At 40.0% G+C, this 22,423-nt stretch overlaps 1 protein-coding gene and 1 long non-coding RNA gene across 4 annotated transcripts; one reads left to right on the plus strand and one right to left on the minus strand.

The window, feature by feature from the left end:
• Positions 1-900: 900 nt before the first annotated feature.
• On the minus strand, positions 901-5,540 carry LOC143102478 (uncharacterized). Of its 2 annotated transcripts, XR_012982596.1 has the most exons (4): positions 4,090-5,540; positions 2,423-2,481; positions 1,766-1,855; positions 901-1,457 (listed from the first exon to the last, which is right to left on the minus strand). It is a non-coding gene; the product is annotated as an uncharacterized LOC143102478 (long non-coding RNA). The 2 variants fall into 2 exon arrangements; XR_012982595.1 differs by lacking the exon at positions 4,090-5,540 and having other exon boundaries at positions 2,423-4,082.
• A 3,653-nt stretch (positions 5,541-9,193) lies between these two features.
• On the plus strand, positions 9,194-22,316 carry hmox2b (heme oxygenase 2b). 2 transcript variants are annotated; one of them, XM_076266069.1, is made up of 7 exons: positions 9,194-9,274; positions 10,359-10,414; positions 11,185-11,281; positions 11,625-11,742; positions 12,575-13,066; positions 13,791-13,914; positions 20,382-22,316. In XM_076266069.1, exons 3-7 carry the CDS (start codon positions 11,214-11,216, stop codon positions 20,507-20,509), a joined length of 930 nt encoding a protein of 309 aa, XP_076122184.1. In that variant the 5' UTR covers positions 9,194-9,274; positions 10,359-10,414; positions 11,185-11,213; the 3' UTR covers positions 20,510-22,316. The 2 variants fall into 2 exon arrangements, with proteins under 2 accessions (XP_076122184.1, XP_076122185.1); XM_076266070.1 differs by lacking the exon at positions 9,194-9,274 and adding an exon at positions 9,301-9,548.
• The last annotated feature ends 107 nt before the right edge of the window (positions 22,317-22,423 follow it).

The following is a 22,423-nucleotide window of genomic DNA, read 5'->3' on the forward strand; positions in this document are numbered from 1 at the left end:
CCCATATTTAGCAGCAAAAAGGACATAGACAACATATCATAATGTTAATTTTGTATTCAGGGGCGCCTTAACACCACCAGAGGCCCCTGGGCTATATGTTTTTTAAGGACCCCCCCCCCCCCCCAACCGCAAATATTAATTATGATTAAATGATACCCGGCCCGCGATCTGACCCGACACATAGCGTGCGCTTTTGGTTAATAACATGCAGTGTACACTGTAAACCCCAACAGGTTCAATGAACTCAAAATATTTGATGAAACTTATTACCTCAAAATATTTAGCTATGTTAAAAAATATTTTAAGTAATTTCTACTTAAAATGAGACTTTTTTTAATGCTCAAAATCTTTAAGGACAAGGATAAAATTAAAAAGAATAATGTGAGAAATAGATATTTTAAGTTATTGTTACATTAGTCAGACAAGCTCTTAAGACTCCAAATCTTTGAGAAAATGAACAACATTAAAACAAATAATTTCAACAAACAAACATTTTAAGTAATTACTACTCTAAACTAGAAGTTATTCACACTCATTTTTTTAGGAAGTTGATGAACTGAAACATAATAATTTGACAAACAAACATTTTAAGTAATCGCTACTTAAATTGTTGATAAGTTCAATGAACCTGATAATTTTGAAACCATTGTTAAAACTAACAAAATTGACACTGGAAATGGAGTTGATTTTTTTAAGTTATCACTCCTAATAATATATTCATGTTATCACCATGACTCATTCAGTTTCTCAAACCTAAACATTGTCACTTCAGTCTCTTATATTTTTAAGTCGACTTCACTCTATTGAAACACATTTTTTGACTGTTTAGGTTTACTATTTACCTCAAAATCAAAAATATTTTATTTGTATGATTCAAATAAAAAACTACTCAAAAGACAATTTCAATGCAGATTCCATTTATTTAAGAATTCCATTAGAATTCTAACAGAACAACATCCCCAGCAATGCGGTTAATACAGAACATCAAAGAAATAACAAACTTTTACCACTTCAACAAAGGTAATAATACTCAAATAACAAAATAATAGGCCAACATAAATAAAAGCGAAAAAGCTCCATTGCTTGCTTGAGTATTAACATGCTGGCAATATCAACCATGACATTTGGAAAACAGAATGCTTACTCATCCATCATCAGCAATTTATTTTTAAGGCTAAGCAGCAGTCTAGGAGGTAACCGCTTCAGGTCTTCCAAACCCATTATATTTTTTTGAATGAAATTAAATGTGTAGGACAATTGCTTTGGATAATCGAGATGAAGTGCATAAATTAAGCCAAATAGCCAAATTATGTCTCTGTCAACTCTGCTATATCACACACAACAATATCTCCGTCAAGAACTATAGAATGGATAGCAGGACCAAACTTCACAAGGGAGTCTGTATCACCCGAGACAGTGAGAATAGCTGAGAAGTCTGGCAGGTCAATTTCTTCTGCCTGAAGAACATGACAGTAATTAGTTAATGAGTAGAGTAGTCAATGAAAAACACTACGTGTGTATTTAATATAATATGAAATACCAGTGAATGAAAAGTTAATGTAAAATTCCCAAATATGACATTCTTGGTGAATTACTGTAGTATGATTTATTTGCTATTCTGGTGGCTAGGAAGATGGTTGTGGTTGTTGTCTTTTGGCTGCAAGGTAGTATCAGAGAGGGCTGAATAGAAATAGAGATATATAGAGAAGACAAAGTAAAAAAAGAAGAGAGTGAAAAAGGACACACTATTTAATCAAAAACTTACATTCCAGGTCTTAAAAAATCCATCTTCCCACAGGAAGATGGGAAGGGCCTGCAGAGTAATTTTCCTTCTGCTGTTGACATTGACGTCTTCCTAGAAAGACAGAGGGATTTTGGCCAAAGTGGAAGACACAAATCAGCAGAATATTAATCCTATGCATATATTAAATAAGACTATAGTACAGGTGACATGTAAATACAAGATTAACTCCTTCACGCTCCTGATATGCAACCTCCTGCTCTGTCTTTCTATGAAATCGTGAGAGATGAATGTTCAGTGCATTAATAGACTGGAATGAGCAAATGCATGAGTGGTGTATGCATGGTAATGGGCTGACCCTTGAAAACTGACTGTGATTTAACTAAGTAACTGAGCCTGTGTCTCGGAAGAGGCGTCACATGACCTGCATAGCCAACACATTTTGAAAATGCCACATAAAATAAGTCTAAGGTGTCACCCCTTCTTTGATACAAAAACATCACTCAACCCTAGCCTTTGTGTATCCCTGTGGAGAGATGCAAAGGGATAACATTAGGCTAGGCTATTCTCATTCTCATAAATAAATGCTTACAAAATATCCCTATAACTTATAATAATATAGGCTACACGTTGGCTACATTGTGACACTAGTAAATGGAGGACAAATAAGTTATCACTTACCATGGTGTGATGGTGGTTCCTTGCACAGAACTGAAAACATGTCACACAGCCATCTGGTCCTGAGGGGAAAAATATTATGAACAGTATTATTTCACTTTTATGAACAAAAGTCAGTCAGACAGTCTCTTCTTCTTCTGTATAGGCAGGCCTATCAGAGTCGGATGTTGCCATTGATCATGCTTAGGCTATTGTCATTAAGTTCGGAGCTACAACTTGGCTTCCTATCCGTGTTAACAAAACTGGAATTGACGTTAATATAAGACATATGCTATTGCAGGGTTATTCTTCAACTATGGCGCTCTTTGACCTGGTAATTTTCAGAAAATGTAACATCTTTCAGTAAAAATCTTTTTGCATGGTTTAATTATCTACTCTTTCTAGAAACTTGCCCTAATAGTGGCTGTAAAGATTTCACTTGAATAATATATATTTTTGACATTTTATTCCAAAAGTCTAACTGTCATTTCCAGTATAAGTAAGTATATATACTCTTTTGATCCCGTGAGGGAAATTTGGTCTTTGCATTTATCCCAATCCGTGAATTAGTGAAACACACTCAGTACACAGTGAACACACACTGAGGTGAAGCACACACTAATCCCAATGCAGTGAGCTGCCTGCTACAGCCACGCTCGGGGAGCAGTGAGGGGTTAGGTGCCTTGCTCAAGGGCACTTCAGCCGTTCCTACCGGTCGGGGTTCGAACCAGCAACCCTCCGGTTACAAGTCCGAAGCCCTAACCAGTAGGCCACAACTGCCCAATCACATGTTTCCAAAACACAACAAAACGTGTGTTTTCAAGCAAAAATAACATCTACTGTTCCAAATGTATTTTATTAAATATTACACATATCAGCCAAAATATTCAATTTATTAATTTTCCAGAAATGTTGTATGTTGTATTATTTTTACATGTTTAACTTAAAATATGTGTTGTGCTTGGAAATGACAAAGTGTGGTGGAGATGACATGACATACATAGACAAATTTAAGATTTAAAAGCATTAAGATTTTTAAAAAAAAATGCGTCCCTGCCAAATGTTATGTTATTATGATGTTTTTTTCTACTAGATTCTTTAGTAGGCCTACTATGAAGCAAATAAACTGTGTTTTTAGGGCAATGCCATTTCCACCACCAAAAACCAAAGTAGCCTAAATATGTTTTAGTTTTTCTTATTTCTTCCAAGGACAAGAAAAGTATCATAGTTGAAGAATTACCCTGCAGTGTTACTTTGCATTACATCTAGCAGCTAATGCAAACCATATAGCTTATGGCACCTTATGCTACTAATAAAATGTTTAAAAGTGCGCTGCCTGTTTGTGCGTGTCATGTGTTTTATTTCCAACTTATGAAACGTTGCTTTGGTGTCTAACCTGCGCGGCCAAAGTAGGCCACACCAGAAACGGTTGATAAAAGGATCTTTGGTAATGCTAAACCATACTGTTTGTCTGTCCAGTTTCCACTAAAGTAGTGCAACAACAGGCTGGCTGGCTGGCTGACAGCTCAGACAACAAACTTTAGTTAACTCGCTATAAAACATGCAGCTAGCCCGCAAAAGGTCTCTCTTACATAGCCTACACTTTAGCTGAGGTCTGCCCGCTGGAAGACGGTAGGCTACACAAATAAATAAACAAAGTAGGCTACACCTCCATTTAGGCGCGTTCTTACCTTTGTGTAGTAGCAGTCTGATGATGATTGATGGATCATCTCATTGATTGCTTGCAGCTTGCCTGCCTACATCCGGGTGCGCAGCAGTCCTTGCAAACAATTAGTCTTAGGCCTACGATGTCAAAGTGTATCAATTTACTAACTGCTAGGGATGGGCAAAGCGAGCCTTTATGAAACACTGAAACGTTCCAAGCAATTGTGCCGAATTGTTCCGAAGCTTTGAAACAATTCCGACACCTTAGAGCTGTTTAGGGTGAAACAAATCTGTCAAATACTTCGTATTGGAAATGTAGTCTTTAAAGTTCGTGGCTCGCTGTGTTACCTGTGTTCAGTCTTTGTGAAAAGCTAAGCAGCATACCCTTGGTCAATTACTGGATGGGAGACCACATGAAGTCACAATAAAGAGAATCTTATTGCTGCAACTATGTGTTCTCTAAATCACTTTCTTCTTATAAAAACTCTCGATTTTTGAGAGTTTAGTTGAAACTGTGTGGTTAATGGTGAAGTAAGAAAACATAAACAGATAGGCCTACGATCTGAAACAATACCTTACAAATCAAACGGGGATCGAACCACATTTGAGCAGCCTGGTCTACCGTGCAAAAAACACCCTCACTAACCACTACACCATCATGGTTATTGCTTAATAGAAAGCTACACTGTTAATTGAACGCGCTGGCACGCCTGCCGACACCGGTGAAACGTACCGAAGGTTCACTTAACTTTGGTCACATGATATGGGGATTTTGAACGATGTTTCGAAGCAGTGGTCACATGATATGGCTGTTTTGAACCACGTTTCGAAACACTTGTGCTTCGAAGCCTCGACACTGATTCGAGACGTCAGTTTCGAAAGTCACACCCCTACTAACTGCCACAATCGATCGTAGACTAGTTAATTCACCATTCATTGGGATTTCTGATTTTTTTTATTGGTTTATGTTGGTTTGTGTAGGTTATTAGGTTATTTGCCATGTTGATATGAACCTAACCAATGAAGTTGCACGTCTTTATTACGTCAGACGTAATTTCAATCCACTCTTGAAAAAAATGAGTTTGGGGGTCAGTTCTACTCATATACTAAGAGTTAATCTTGTCAAAATAATCAATAACTGGGAAACTAGTCGAGTGAACTTAAAACTTTTGTGGTGCCTGAACAATATGGCAGCTTTGAGTACAGCTCAGCAATTTTATTGAGTTTACAACACTGTTGGGGAATACAGTGTAGCCTATCATTATTCAGCACGTAAAACCTTTACATAAACAGGAACAGAAAGCCCTCGAATCACGTCAGCCTACCCATGACATCGCTTATCAAAAAGGCTAGCCTACTGCACGAAAACAAGCGTTGAACTTTTACAACACTGGCTGTAGGCTAAGTTAAAAGATGGGTACACATGGACGTTTAAACGCTTTTCAAAAGTGCATGTGTTTGTCGTGTCGGGGGTTCCCCAGGAGTTTTTTTGAAATTCTGTCTACTTAACACACAAGTTTAACGCAGTTTGGGAGGGACAGAAATACTTTTAGCCTACAGAACAAGCTGTCTCATGTGACGTGAACATGGCTACCTTATGCATTATCACACTACATGGAGACATATCTCACGTTAACAATGGAGAAAACATAACATAGACTATTATATGTGCGAATGGGTTAGCACAAACTTAGCTGTTGGTGAACGGAGATGCAGATCACTAATTCATTTATTTGCGCCACAGCCCATGTTCTGCGTTCACTCCAATGAGACAAGTGAAATACATGTTTTTAAAGCCGTTTCATTTCCAGGCTATTTGTTACGATATTTACCTCATATGCCTTGTTTTCATGGACAGTTACAGGAATCCACGTCATTCGTTTATCGTTGCTTCAATCCTACCCACGTTATCTCCAGAGTTTGTATGATAAGTTTGTCAGTCAGTTTCAGCCTCTCCTCTACACCCGTTGGGATTTATTACGTTTTGTTACATTTTGTTACATTTTAGAATTGGAGAAGACAAAGGGGGCCTCTGCATGGATGTAATTGTAGAGCAGTACGATGTGCTCAATTATTTAGGCTAGCTCCAGAGTAGGCTAATGACGCCGCGAATACGGACACGCCGTTTATTATTATTGATTATCATTATTATTATTAGGAGGCCCCTCACTGGTCGAGGCCCCTGGGCTAAAGCCCAGGTAAGCCCCTGCATTAAGCCGCCAGTGTTTGTATTTGATGCCAGCAACATGTTTCAAAAAAAGTTGGGACGGAAGCATGTTTACCACTGTGCTGCTTCACCTCTTCATTGTATACAATTCTGTAAATGTTTAGAACCTGGGGGGACCATATCGGAACCCGTATCGGAATAAAACTGAAATGAACCGGTCGTTATATCGAGTTACTTGTTACGAATCGGTTCACAATCTTTTCTGCTCGCTCAGACTCTCATTTACGTTGCAAGCAGCGCGTTCATCCCACTTCCTGTTTTGAAACTACACGTGGCACGGATTTGTGGGTAATGCAGTTCGTTTTGGGCTACATTAATTGCCCAAAGTTGTCAAAGGACTTCATTACCCATACATCTACTGCAACTTAAGGACGTGACAACTCGCACTCATTGTTTTTCAAAATCCAGCGCAAAATTAAACAGTTACTATAGCATTTTCTAAATGGCAACGACAGTCTGTAGAGTAGCCTTACGTTTGATGAAGGGATTTCCTTAATGTTAAATAATAATTTGGCCCTTGCTGCTAAAACGATGCACAAATTATTATTATTTTGTTCATATTCACTCAGACTTGGAACAAAATAGGCCCAGTTCATAGGCCTATTTTATTCTTGTAGGCTATATGAGAAAAGGCCAAGATTGTCTTAAGCACAGTTTTATTTTATTTCGGTATTGTCTTACCTCAACAATAGGCTACAGCTCCTTGAAAACAATCAGATATAACTCTATAAAGTCTATAAAAATGTATTTTTATGTTGTATTTGGCTGCTGTGTTTGACTGAAATGTAGACTATTCTTTTTTTCATTTCAATACAGCATATGATACAAACCTCAGTTTAGATAATCATATTCACACATTTGTTTTTGCCTAATTGACATGACCATGATAATTGATAATATAAAATGTATGTGCACCTTAAGCAAATGATAAAAAATCTTTCAGAATGCTTTCCATTCTTCAACTGCATCGAATTGCATCGCATCGAATCGTACTGAATCGTTTTTTATGAACATGTATCTTTTCTTGTATCGAATCGTGCCCATGTATCTAGATGTGAATCGTATCATCTTTAACATGAGAGATTCACACCCCTAATTCTTAGTAATGCTTTTCATTCCATTATGCACCTAATTTGACAAATCTGGACTGCAGACAGGCCATCTTAGCACCTGGACTCTTCCTCTATGGAGAAATACTATTTAAATATGTGTAGAATTAATTTTGGCATTGTTTTCCTGAAATATTCAAGGTCGTCCCTGAAAAAGACATTGCCTGGATGGCAGTATATGTTGCTCAAAACCTGTATACATCATTCAGAATTGATTGTGCTTTGCCAAATGTGCAAGATGCCCATGCTGTAGGCATTAATGCTCCTTCACACCGTCATAGATGTTGGGTTTCGACCTGAGCACTAAAACAAGTTGGAAAGATTGGATAATTGGATAGGCTTTAGCCCAGAGTCCATCATTTCCAAAAAGAATGGCAAACTTTGATTGGTCTAACCACAGGACCTTTTTCCACATTACCTCAGTCCATTTTAAACAAGCTCAGGCCCAGATAAGAGGGTGGTATTTTCTGTATCATGTCTCAATACAATTTTAGCTGTTACAATTTTGCCTGCAGTTTTTGAATTGAGTATCAAACTGGGCACATAGACAATGGTTATCAGAGGTTTTCCTGACCTGAGCCCATACAATGTTAGGTCTGGAGACAGGTCTGGTGTTGATGCAATGCCATCTGAGGTCCAAAAGACCACGGCCATCCAATTTGTTTTTCAGCTATTTCCCCTGTTTGCAAAGATTTCTCTGGATTCTCTGAATGTTTTAATAATATTATGTCCTGTAGATGATGAACTCCCTAAATACGTCACAATTTCATGTTAAGAAGCATTAAAATGACATTGTTTCATCATTTGTGCACACAGGTTTACACAGAGTGATGAATACCCTACATCTTTACTTCTAAGAGACCCTGCCTCTCTGGGATGCTCTTTTTCATACCCAATGGTGTTGCCAGTTAGCCTACCCTAATTAGTTGTGAAACATTCTTCCTTTTGTTTTCTTTATCATTAGGCTACACAACTTTCCAGCATTTTGTTACCCCCATCTAGCCTGGCTAGCGCCACCACTTCTCAATGAGACGTGGTCTGGGAACCAAATGTTAATTTTCTCGTATTTGAAAAAAATGCCCAGATCCGTTTATTGGGATGTCTATCAAATGCGCCTGTGCATAGCTCATCATCGTCTTGCTTTCCCCCTTGTTCTGTGATTGGTCCCCTATCTCAGGCGAAAATTTGCTCCATGGTCTCCAGGCTGCCTTGTGAATCAAATCGCGCGCAAGGCAGCATGGGAACACCCAGGCTAACCCCCATCCCAACTTTTTTTGAAACATGTTGCTGGTATCAAATTTAAAATTAACATATATTTTCCATGAAATAGTTAAATTTGTCATTTTCAACATTTGATATGTTGCAACTAAATATGAGTTTAAGAGATTTGCAGATTATTACATTCTGTTTTTATTAACATTTTACACAATGTCCCAACTTTTTCTGTTTTGGGGTTGTATAACTGAACAAATTAAAACGATTTTAGACTAATAGTGGCAAAATATTGGGCAATTTGTCTGCGACCCGCCAGTGGACCGCCAGAGAACCGATGAGCAAAATGCCAGCAGACCGCCAGCTATGCCCCCAATGGACCGACAGTGGTCCGCCAGCCTCTTGCTATAGAGTGTAATAATTAATAATAATTGTTATCTCTCCATTAACTCCCGTTCATATTTTTTTGAAAGACAGGTCCCTTGTAGCGGAAGTAAAACGGAAGTCACTGGCACACTCTATCTGGGTACCTTCCATCAGTGAGCTAACTGTGCTAGCAAGCTTTTATTTTGAAATGTTCCTGTCTCCCATCGGTAAATAGAGACCGGAAGGGAGCTTCTTAGCAAGTTGTTATTTGCTCGTACTGCGGCAAATGTCAAAAGGGTTTGTTTCTTTTTTCCAGCTTGTCATATGATATAACATTACTATATCTAGCTAATATTTTAAACGATTTTGTTGTGATTATAAAGTTTGATCATCAGCAGTTAGATGTTTTGATACTACTTTGTTATTGCATGGTTATAACCTTGTTAGCAGAGCATTAGTTTTTCCCAAGACATTGGTGAAGCAACTAACAAACATTAGCCTGTCAGCTAGCTAGCTAGCTAAGGCGCCTCTTGCTACATGTTACAGAGAATCAGCTATCAGAGTCTGCAAGGTTAGCAGTGCCTTTGTTGTTTGTTTACATTGTTGACGTTCCATTTGAAACGAGTTGCTATTTAGGTACACAGATACTGTTGTCGTTACTTAACTACGGACAGTACAGGTATGTTAGTTTAGCTAACTTTCTGACTAATCTTACTTCAGATTGAGCTCATTTTAACGTTAAAAAGTAATCTAACGTTAAACATTAGAAGCTAGTCATCTAAACTGGGGTTAGTCCCAGAGGTAAATTGTACTGGACAAACGTTAACATTAGCTTTCCAACGGCAAATGACGTTTGTAGAAATTAAGTTAGACTTAACTGAAGCTACTAAACCCTCATTATGGACAAACTTTTATCTTTAAACAGTGCAATAACAGTTCTGGCAGTCTGCGTAGGTCCCCCCAGCTGTGAAGAATGCTCTGAAGCCTTGGTTAGCTAGTAGGCCTGCTATTAGAAAACAGCCCAACAACCACCAGGGCAACGATATTTAACACTTCGCCAGTAAGGCAGTATATGGCAGTGATGGCAATGTTTAACTTGAACAGCTGCGAATTGTTCGAGAATACATGTTCGCCAAACCGTAAATCAACTTGGTGGCTCGGTAGACAGATCCAGTGAGGTGAAACTATTGTTTTGTTGACAAAACATTTCATGTACACTCGTGGTAAACATAGAATTGTTGACAAGTTAAAAGAGTGTATAATGCGAGTGTTCTGTCATGTGCTATGTTGTCATGCTCTTAGCCAGTTGCTGATAGGCCGGACTAGTTTTTCTGTTTCATATCCCTACTAGTCACATGTTCACATTTCCTTGCATCAACAGTACGTGCCTGGAGAAGGTCATAACTCCCACACAACACAACCTCTACAGAATTTAAGGTAAACAGAATCTGTTATGCTCTGTGATTTTTCAGGCTATTTTATGAGTTTGATGTTGCTGTTGTTATAAAGCCACAATAACGCATTCAAGTTTTTCTCTGGAACTTGCCTGGAAATGCATATACATTCACTTTACAGTTACCTCATGAGGATAACTCCCTGTGGGAGGTTTATGGTAAATACAGACTTGCAGAGTACAGTTTATATGATTATAACTGTACAAATATAAATAAACTATATCCTGATGAATGGACATTATGTATGTTCATGTATGTCTGTAACGTTTGTGTATATGCGAACAATGAGAACCTATGGGATTCTCACAGCCTCCTGGTTTGTTTATCCTCGGGAACTTACTGTTCCATGTTTGTTGTAATACATCAGTAGTCTTCCTCCATCTACTCTGGGGCGGAAATGGTGCAGAAACAACAGAAAATATCTTCCAGTGCACTCTAAAAAAATGTGTTTTTCAAGTTAGCATGAATAATGATTAATTTCTAATTGAAACAACGTATGGATGCTTCAAATATCAGTCATGAAATATGTATTATGCTTATGTTGAGTGTCATGACCTAAAGAACTTAATATTTAGTTCTTACCTGAAAAACATTAAAGGAGCATATCATGACATTGACACAGTTCCCATACTGTGGCTAGTGGTGCAATAGTACAAGTGATAATTTATCATGGGTTGGACAATGTCGAATGCATCCTTGAATGAATTTCCCAAACTGGTGTAACTGAATAAGATCTCCTGTTCACATTTTCAGAATAAGTGTAGCCTGTGGTTGAATGAAAGATGGCGACTGAGAAGGTGGGAAACGGAACTGGAGTAGCTTATGACAAGAAGGAGGAGGACGATGTCAGGTACTGCCTTCCAATCACAAAGATCCTTTTGCACAATTGTACATATTTGCAAGGCCTAGTTAGTTACCAAATAACATAAGATGTGATGGTGCCATGTTACAACATTTGATCCAAAATGACGCCCAGTAGGCTAGATATAGGCTAACTGGTCTAACCCACGTCCATTGAATTGTGCTAAGCTAGGCTAACAGTGTCAGACAGGGTTATTGCAGGCACAGATAAGTATGTATCCTCTTATGTAACTCTGGGATACATGGCAAATAACCTAATTTCATAAAAGGTTGGTGTGTTCCTTCAAACAGTATTGTGGGCAAATAATCTTACTTTTCCTTTTCTACCACAGGCCAGATGACCTGTCTGAGCTGCTGGCTGCAGGCACCAAGGATATCCATGAGAAAGCAGAGAACAACCAGTTTGTCAAAGATTTCCTGAGAGGCCGGATCCGCAAAGAGCTCTTTAAGGTCTGCCTTACTGACACCGGCCGCTTGATCTGTTGTCAGTCCACACTGTATTGACTTGAAATTCCTTTCAAATCCCTTCTAGAGATGCATAAGCTGATCTGAAATGAGTTGGCTGCCTGTGATCTATAGACATGTTGGCCTATTTCTCTATGCAAAGGCTGTCTAAGAACCAATTAGAAGATGTACCAATGAATATTCCAGTTCCGATTCGATTTAACATACAGTCTGATTTACCACATCGTATGCAAAAAAAAAAAAAAAAACAGCACAGTGTCGACCCGGCTTCATAGTGCTGTCTAACTTCATAGAAGGCTTTGTTAGGGGAAGGGGGGGGGGGGGGGTTGTAGGTTGCGCACCACTTTGCGCTCATTAATATTTGCATGATTCATGATTGAAAGCATTGTGGCAGTTTGGGCCACCTGTGAAGTGAGCCTCAGATCACCAATACTTTATAAATCTAAATATATCTTGACTACCCTGTCTGCTAAATCCCACTCGCCTTTGCCTTATTACCTTTCATCAGATCAATAAAATAAAATAAATCAAGTAAATTTAAGTTTGGGACATTTTACATTTTCAGATAATGACATGAGTTGATCAGTTAAGGTTTAAACAAGCAATTCACTAGTAATATGACCATTCTTTTGTTATATGTTTGCTATGACACTCTGTTTACATAGTGTATAAGGGAGTAATAAGAGCTGTCAGTGTCTGTCATGCTCTTACACAACAGGTCAGCTGACTAGCCACTAATAGAAGCAGTTTCGGAAGCGCCAGCAATCTTTCTTCCTGATGGTAAACCCTGACGTCTGATCATGCGTTTTCCTTACAGCTGGGGGCAGTTGCCTTGTATTTCACTTACACAGCCCTGGAAGAGGAGATAGAGAAGAACAAAGACCATCCCCAGTTTGCTCCACTTTACTTCCCCACAGAGCTGCACCGGCATGAGGCCTTGGCCAGGGATCTGGAGTACTTCTATGGTCCAGACTGGCAGAACGTGGTCAGCTGCTCCCCTGCCGCACAGCACTATGTGGACCGCATCCACGAGGTGGGCCAGTCAGACCCTGTTCTGCTGGTAGCCCACTCATATACCCGCTACATGGGTGACCTGTCAGGTGGGCAGGTGCTCAAGAAAGTGGCACAGCGGGCGCTGAAGTTGCCAGCCACAGGGGAAGGGCTGGAGTTCTACCACTTTGAAGGGATCCACAGTGCCAAGGCCTTCAAACAGCTGTATCGTAGCCGGATGAATGAGCTTGACCTAGATGCTGCTACCAAGGAGAAGATAGTGCAGGAGGCTGTTCATGCCTTCCACTTCAACATTGAGGTAACAGACAGTTTATACAGTGTATACAGTGGCCTTGACAGGGATGCAAACAGCTCGCTTCTCGGCCCCTCGTTTAATTCACTACAGTTTGGGTGACTTATGTGAATCATGCAGATCCGAAGAGTTTTATAGTTTTTTTTCGGGGGGGGGGGGCGGAGGGTGTTGGTCTGAGAGGCTCTGTCAGGGATGCAACAGCGTGATTTTCTGCGACTCGCTTTTTTCATGTCATCTACCGCAGGCTACTAGATGAACCAGAGCAGTGTTTCCCATATGGGCCTGCTGGTCAAATGTCCGGTGCTTCTGTCACTCATCTAAGAAAATATAGGCTACACTCATTCCATTTGGAGGCAACTCTCTCAGTTCACACTAGGCTAGGCCTACCTACCTATCTTACCTCTGCAGTACATCTACTTCAGCTGGAAGTTTTAACACGCAACTGTGGACTTGATTAGTGTGTAAGTGGTTGTGTTACTATTTTTTTTCACCGCATGTGTTTGCATCCCTGCCTTGAAATAGGCCTAGTGTTTGAAAAAGTTGGTAAAAAAATGGCTTGGAAATCATTGTTACATATATGGCCTGCCAAATATCCCATGAGAAGATAAAATCAGATTACAGTGAACTTGACTAAAGTAGATGTAAAGTTTTTTCGGATGGTCTAATTTCAGTATTATATATAATATAAGTCTGTGTGCCTCTCTCTCTGTGCGAACATTTGTGTGCATAGGTGTTTGAGGAGATGGAAGAAATTGGGAAAACTTTAAAGGATGAGGTGATGGACGCAGGCATGCCCGTTCACGGAGCTATGGATGGAGACATAAATAAATGCCCCTACTATGCTGCTAAAATGGGTAAGCATGGACGTAGACAGCTAAACAAACTGGTCTGTAACCTGTTGAAAGACAGTTGGTCACACTACTAAAATCTACAGAGCCTACGGGGCAGAAAAGGGATTTACCAATGATGATGTGCTTATTAATGCCAACTCAGTTCTGACACTTGATTATGTCTGATTTAGTGTGTTGGAATTTGTTGTCTATTGTAGTGTTGTCACGATACCAAAATTATGACTTCGATACGATACCTGCCATAAATATCTCGATGCTCGATACTGAAACAATACCACGGCGAAATCCTAAAATATCTGGAAAAGAAAGGACGCAGACCTCCTCCAAGTGTATTGAGTCATTTGTGTTGAATTTGGTGCATTTTTGTAGTGTGCAGGTCAATTATGGGTTCTAAACTTATAAACTTCCTACATAATTATTATTTTTTATAGTCAGTAAAATAGTAATTTGTGTGTGATTAAGTCCTTTATTGTTTGTTATAGTTAATTTACATTGTGTTGTGTTTTGGCAATAAAGTACCTTTAAATAGCCAAAGTTAGGCTAGGTCAGTGTTGAAATTACTGCATGCAAATCACTGAATGCTATGCAGAAGGGCCTAATCTTTAGGCCATCTGATGTAGCCTACTGTAGGCTACCTAGGCCTTCCCTTGTTTATGGAATTTCTTTGACAGTTGCAAAGGGGACCAGTGTACAAGTACGACGTTCCAACCAGGTCTTCGTCAGATAGGCCTACACCATTAGGCTACCTGTTGCAATATATCTGTGTACATTACGTATATTTCTTTGATAACATTATTTGCTACCTCGTAACAATAAGCTGCTATTATTATTAGAACTCAACACGCTTCAGTGGTATTATATGCTGTGGGCTTTAATTAGCGCATTTCGGGTAGCCTATCCTACAGCTGGGCAATAATTATTGAACAAATTGCAGTCTACCATGCCATATGACAAACATTGCCAGTAGTACTGCCCGAATATTAAATAGATCGTTTGCAAGTTATGGTGATGTACTAGCGTGAACATTGACCTCTCCAGAATAAGTCCCGCCTCCGTAACTTCCGATCCATCCAACTTCCGGTCGTCAAATGTCTATGGGAAATAACATGGCGTTTTGAAAGATCGTACCTGTCAAACTCTGTAGGTGACAAAGTAGAAAAAGCTGGTGGGCCGATTGGCCTACACACTTCTGCCATCTAGTTTCCACTGGATTTTTTGATTGTCGGTGCCGTTTAAGTAGTAAACGATTATTAATGCTAACCGGGAGCTAGTTCCGATGTACGCGGGCGGAGGAGGGCGTTAGATCTTGCTCACAGCCAACCAGTCACAACCTAACGTGATGGTCATTTTCACGTGTGATTCATGCGTGGTTTCAGTGGTCTATAAATGTAAATCGTTTGCAAGGTTCAGCCTCTTTTCAACATGACTTAACTTTGGTTTGACTGTGCGAGTTTGTTGGCTGTTATCGAGATATTTGAAAAAGAAAGAAATTGCCGACGAAGACACTAAAGACATGACGAGATGAGTTTTTTTTTCATGAATAACAGATTAGGGATGTCCCGATCCAGCTTTTTGCACTTCCGATCCGATACCGATATTGTAGCTTTTAGCATCGGCCGATACCGATACCGGCCGATCCAAGCATGTATTAAAGATTAAAGATATTTACTTATTTTGTTGTTATACTCATGTTGAAAAGGGTTTTACTCTTAACAACTAGCCAACTTAATTAGGTTAGTTTGAATAATCCACAGTGGTTGGTAATGAAAAGCTGACCTGTTTATTCTTAACAGGGTTAAATAAACACAAAATAATAAATAGTCAATTAACCACACAAACTGAATTGGCATCAGTGCTCTGCTCTTGAACAACAAGAGTGTAAACCAAGGCTTAAAAAGCCATCAGTGCAAACAATATTGTAAACTATAAAAAAAAGCAAAACACACAGAAAAGCTGAGTAGAAAATAAATAGTCAATTAACCACACAAACGGAATTGGCATCAGTGCTCTGCTCAAGAGTGTAAACCAAGGCTTAAAAAAGCCATCAGTGTAAACAATATTGTAAACAATATAAAATTATATATAAAAGCAACACACACAAAACCTGAGTAGAAAATAGTCAAATTACCACACACACACTGAATTGGCTATAACAACCCAATTAGCTGTCACGCCTTCTACAGTATTGCTATCTCCTCCACACTTTACTGCTCCATCTCCATACTCCCTTCAATTTCTACTGTTTGCCCTGGCTGCAGTCTGAGCATGATGGGGAGATTCTTCTTCACAAAGGTGATCATTTCAACATGCTCAGGTGTCAGCCTGCTCCTGTGCTCATCAATGATAAGTGAGACTGCGCTAAAAAGCCTCTCACTGTTGCGTTTTAAAAGCGAAACTGATGCCACAACTGGTCTGGGTTTGCTGAAGTAACCTAGGCTACAGGCTGCATTTATTACAGAAAATCAAGCAACATAGCAAGTAGGCCTACCTACACTATTTAGAGACAGGAGCTTAAGTTTACTGCGACAACAGCTGTCACTAATTCACATCGTCGTAGGCTGCGCCGATGTACAGACTAAACGGTAAAAAAAGTTATGATAGCCTACTGGAAGCTTCTACCCTTTTGGATGTGTAGAGTTGTAGGCCTAGGTGCACTTAGTTGTTAGCGATTGACCAGGTTGCTTTTTGAAATTAAATGCGTTTGTTAGGCTAGCCGATTGTAAAAATAGGGAAATTAAAGTGCGTGCTGTGCCTACACATTACACAAACAATCTTAAATCGCGGAGATAACATTCGTTAGACAGGCAAAGCTGTCAGCAGCAACATGCATAAGAGCCTTAATAGTAAGAGGGTCTCGCGGACACTCGCGGTTAACATTAGGCTATATTAATTCAACTGTGACATGAAATGTTTGCTCGATAACTTTAAATTCTTAGTGGGACATGCACAGACAAGTGGGATGGACTGGTCGCTAGGTGTGCTGAAAAACGCGGACCGGCTTTGGGGGGGGGGGGGGGGGGGAGTTGAAAAATCTGGAATGGATTACCTACATCGGTGCACTGGAAAACACGGACCGGAGTTTTGAAAACAAACTGGATCGGGAGTCCGGATCGGAATTTTCCCGTGCAGGCTGATCCCATATTTTTTGCTAATATCGGCGGCCGATCCGATCCAAATATCGGATCGGGACATCCCTATAACAGATAATGATAAGCAGACTAGGAATCAGAGGCTGAATCGTATTGAGTCGATAGCTTTATTTTGCATGATCTTGATCAGAACAGTAACGTTTTCAGAATGTATTAACAACCTATCAAACATGATGATTTCAAGCAGGGTTAGTGCCACCTCCGTAGACAGGCTCTGGTGTCACGAACTCCATTTCGGTGAAGACAAACTATGAAACATTGCCGTTGCTATGCAACCTTGACTGGGGGAGTCGCGGCGTCTGAAGCATGCGTTAGCTTAGTGCTTCTTACTGATATATTTCTACTTTAACGGCACCGACAATCAAAAAACCCATTGGAAACTAGATGGCAGAAGTGTGTAGGCCAATCGGCCCACCATTTTTTTCTACTTCGCTACCTACAGATGTTTTACCGGTATGATATATCGAAACGCCATGTTATTTCCCATAGACAATCGACGCCCGGAAGTTGGATGGATACGGAAGTTACGGAAATTCACTGAAGGAAGGTTCGCTTTATCCCAGAAAACCATAGGCTACTTGTAGGCTAGACTAGGGATCGACCGATATGTTTTTTTCAGGGCCGATACCGATATCAATTATTACCAAAACAGGAGGCCCGATAACCGATATGTAAAACCGATATGTCAGTTGTCAAAAAGGGGGGTAGATAGTAAAGGCTATATGCTGCAAAAATTCAATAAAAAATCATTTAATTATGCAAACTTTTCTTTCTTCTTTTGATACACAATTGTTTATCAACTTGCATCACTTTGCAAGTGTAAATCCTGTGTATCATGTTAATCCAAGAGCTGAGTGATAGCAATTATTTTCATAGAGTAGGCCTGCACAATGGGCTATGTGCTTGTTAAGGGACCTGTCACAAAGAGGATGCTTTGCCATCGTGTGTGTGAGTGCACGAGAGAGGGAGAGGAAGAGGTGCATGCGTGATGGCAAGTGTTACGGTTGAATAGTTTAACAAAACAGTTTTAAAATAGTTCTTAGGCTATTTAAGCATGCAATTTGTGTCTATGTGTAGGATATAAGGCTAAGCTACACTTTTGAGAGCCTAAAAGGCACGTTAATAGCCAGCTCATGACGTGATTTTGTTCAGGTCAGATTAAATTACGGTTGGCCCTGGGTGCATGTAGTCTTTTCTGACAGTCCGTTTCAAAAAGGAGCTATTAGACTTTTTGACGTTCGCTATCGCATAATTTAGGACTTGTCTGTACTATGTCCGTCCTCCGCCGAGGTGTCCCGTTATTCACAATTAACGAACGAGGCGGAGGCAGAGAACTCCCGACGCGCAGCACCCGAGTTTGTGGGCTAACTAGTAAACAGCATCAGTAACATGCATCAATCGGGAATTCGCTTAATGAAGGAAGTGGGTGCTTTAGGCTACTTATTGATCCGGATCAAAGAGACAATAGCTTACAACGTGGTGTTTTTTGTAACTTCAGTGTAGATGATTGTGATTCACTGCAACTTCAGCAATGTAGGCTACCTTCCTTGCCTTCAAAAAATAGCTCCGTAGGCTACAGCTGAAGCCCAGCCTGCCTCAGTGAAAATCCTAAACTTTATCTGTGTTCAGTCTTCGATCCTGATTGGCTGCATTCGTGCTATACAAATCAGACGGTGTAGTGGGCGGGACAATGCTCTTGACCACAGAGTAGCAAATGCAGGGAGACGCTTTACAGACAAAATAGCGCATTTCATTTTTTATCCATTTCAATATCGGCTTATCGGTGGAAAAAATGACCGATACCGATTATTATAAAAATGCTAAATATCGGCCCTAATAATCGGCCAGGCCGATAATTGGTCGATCCCTAGGCTAGACTAAAACTGAAGAGATGAATTTGGCACTAATCATGTAGTGGTGTTTTCTATAGCCTGTTCGTTAATCTGTCGTTCTTTGAACTCTTTAAAAATGTTGGGATATGTCTGCGAGGTGCTAGCCAAATTCTATGTGTAGCCTACTGCTTTTGAATGACATATTTTACAAACGGGCAGAGAATGTCTAATAAGGGGAGAACTGCCACTCTCGGAAAACTTCCGGTTTCTGAACTGGTTGCAGTTCCGTCTGTGGTTCCACATGAGGGCGCTCGTCCACGAGTGCAGAATGCATGGAGGTCTATGGAGCTGTACCCCTCAAAATCCACTTTTCTCGGGATATAATTTTTTTTCAAGTAATTTGAATATTGTATTTGAAAGGGGAGGCAAAGAAAATACACTTGGTTGAGTATTATATTTTCTAAAGTCACTTAATTGTTCTAAAAAGCCTTTCAAACGTGTCAAGTCATTCATTAGCACAATGCTAGCGTGTTATGGGCAACAACGACCCAACCTGTAAGAAATCAAAAGGACATAAGTACTCGTTCATTCAACTTTTGACCTATAACCCATGTTGAAGTTATACAAACTACAATCAAATCTGAAATTTGTCAACGACAATCAGGTGAAAGAGAAAGAGAAAGAGACTAGCTCCATTGACTCCCATTCATTCTGCACTCATGGCGATCGCCCCCAGTGGAACTCTGGTGGAACTGCAACCAAAATTCGGTACAATGGGACTTAATACGGAGTGGCCAGGCTCTCCGTAGACGGGCTCTGAAACGGGCCTCTGTGTAGGCTACCTGATAGGCTCCGCGATGTATCCGAAAGAGTTCCAGAATTCACTTCACCTTTTTTTTTATCCACAAGCCTAGGACTGTCGGCAAAGAACTATGTTGACGTTGCAAGCCTAGGACTGTCGGCAAAGAACTATGTTGACGTTGGCTGCACACTCACTCACTCAGCGCTGCCTGCTTGACACGCCCACTTGCTTAGATGCGTGCAAGGAGCATGGAGAGTAGGAGCAGTCCACACAGACATAGAACGTTATTATTTTAATAAAGTATCGATTCTAAAAATGTCGGAAATCGTATCGTTTTTTACATGAAGGCATCGTGATATCTTTCTAGTATCGATACACCGTGCAACACTAGTCTATTGATAATGTAACAAATGATGATTTGCTTGATGTCTGTTGTCACAGTAGAGATGTCATGGTAGCCTTGAAAGAACAAACAAATGATATATGGCATTAAATGATAAATGAAGTAAATAATAGCATCTTGTGTGTTTTCTACAATTTTAAATTCTTCTGCCAGTGACGTGGCCATAGTAGGGAGGTGGTGGACAGGTTTGGCATTAGTAGAAATAGTACAGATTCTATACTGGGTGTTTGAATGCATTGTGGTGAACTGAAGTTGTGAATCTGATCTGTTTATTTTTTCCTCAGCGGCCAGTGGTGGGTCAGCGTACGCCTGTCAGATGGCCATGTCCGTCCTCCGACATCCCACTGGCCAGGTCCTACTGGCGGCCTGGGTTGCTGCTTTGGCCGGATTGGCAGCCTGGTACCTAATGTGATCCCATCTATACCAAGTAGGAATGCTGCAGGAAATTGGGAGAAGAGTTTTTCAATGAAGATTGCAGAAGGGCAGGAAGAGTAGGGGCTGGCAGCTCAGTTGAGATGAAATCCCCCCCCACACCCCTTTATGGATGACTTCCTCTCCTCCAAATCATCTCTTGCTCTTCTCTAAGTCCTTTAGTTCCCCGAGGTCCGTCCTGTGAACTTGCATCATTGAGTGTGCTGTTCTGCCCTACCACTCTACTATTATCTCCCAGTGTCCACATGGAGGACGCTCATTGTACTCTTGCCACAAATCAGTGTTGTATACGGTTAAACAAACCAACAAAAAAAAAAAAACAATCTTGGGTGGATAATGGATTGTTGTCAGAAGTGGCAAGTGAATGGGTATAAAACATCATTACTGAGAATGACAACGGACAAAGTGATGAGTTGAAATTTGCTGTAATGTAAATATACACAACACAAGTATGATTTTGGTTTGTGAACTGGCTATTGAAGAGGCCATGGGATGGAGTTTGATGGTGTTATGTTACTTGCAACCCTATATCAATTTGATGCACAAGTTAAGAATAATTTTTAGACAGGTCGTATCATCTTTCATCTGCAATAAGTAGATGAACGCCTCATCCCTCCCTGCCGAGCTGCAGGATTGCACTTGCAGTCACTCCAAGGCTCCCACTCTTGGGTGTGAGTCAAGCGTCCATTTACCACAACTCAGTTAAGTCAGTTACCTTCTTAATTAATTGAAGCAATGTCTGTATTCCTTACGTTGTCATTTGATAACATTTATTGACCAATGGTTGGTCTATTGGTTAAACCCCTGACTCTATGCCATAATGATACCTCATATAAGGTTAATGAAACTAACTTTGCATTGTTGGTCGTTTTATACCTACTAATTAGATTCAGAGGTCACTTGAATGCAAATATATACTGGTATGCAGTTAAAAATGGGCCCCAGCACAATAAAGTAAGATACTGCCATACATTAGTTAAGTACTTAATTAGATAATCATTCAGTAGTCCTGCCAGGCAGTTGCATAGACAGGTAGAATGTGTGGCTTGAAATACTGCTAAGGCTATGGTTGGCTTTTTTGCCTTGTCCACAGCAGGTAATAGTCTGTATGTGGGATCTTTGCCTTAGCAATAACTTGTGTGAATGATTTTGAAGGTGCAGCACTAGCTGCTAAGAATACCAGTTGCAATGTATTATGGCATTAGTTATGGTATGTTAGATGCAAATTTAGATTAAGTCCTTGTTTCTTTAATTTCAAACCTTAGGCCAAGCTGTGGAACAGCATTGCATTTTTCATTGGTTCAAAGCTTTGGTATGATAACGTGTTGTGCATATAGGTTACTTAATGCTAGCGCGGTATCATAGAATTTTGGGAACAGTGTGGACCGTCCAAGGGCGGACAGAGCCCATGAACTCCATCAGTATTAAATATTGCAATTCATCAAGACTGAAGAATGCTTGTATCACAGTCAGCTTCATAACAACTGTGGTTTGTGAAAAAAAAAACATATTGTTTGCCTCCATTGCACAGGCCAACAAATAAGGCACATAAGTAAAAACACATTCCCTAGTGGCACAACATTAGGATTCATTGTCAGATTGAAACAATTTACATTTGACCTGCTGTATGTGTGCCTGCTTGAGAACGGTTGAGCTGCTGTTCAATAATCTAATCCATCCAAATTGTGCAATCTATCCAGCATCATCAGTGACAAAGTTAATTCCAGTTTAATGCTAGCTAACAGTTAGCTATCAGTATACTTGTGAAATAAACTGTGCTAAGAGTCCATTGTCTGTCCGTCTCTTTTTACATTAAATACTTTAGTTTGTTGGAAACTTAAATTTCCCCTTGGGGATCAATAAAGTATCTATCTATCTATCTATCTATCTAAAT

Source organism: Alosa pseudoharengus, unplaced genomic scaffold (genome assembly GCF_046254945.1).
Source record: "Alosa pseudoharengus isolate Yale_2024_CS ecotype anadromous, Long Island Sound unplaced genomic scaffold, YU_APseudo_1.1 YU_APseudo_1.1_scf_4, whole genome shotgun sequence".
NCBI classification, from domain to species: Eukaryota; Metazoa; Chordata; class Actinopteri; order Clupeiformes; family Clupeidae; genus Alosa; species Alosa pseudoharengus.

Coding starts and splice junctions, on each gene's coding strand:
- hmox2b (XM_076266069.1), top strand. CDS start 11,214: ATGGCGACTGAGAAGGTGGGAAACGGAACTGGAGTAGCTTATGACAAG. Junction 11,743..12,574: donor TCCGCAAAGAGCTCTTTAAG/GTCTGCCTTACT, acceptor TTTTCCTTACAG/CTGGGGGCAGTTGCCTTGTA. Junction 13,067..13,790: donor CCTTCCACTTCAACATTGAG/GTAACAGACAGT, acceptor TTGTGTGCATAG/GTGTTTGAGGAGATGGAAGA.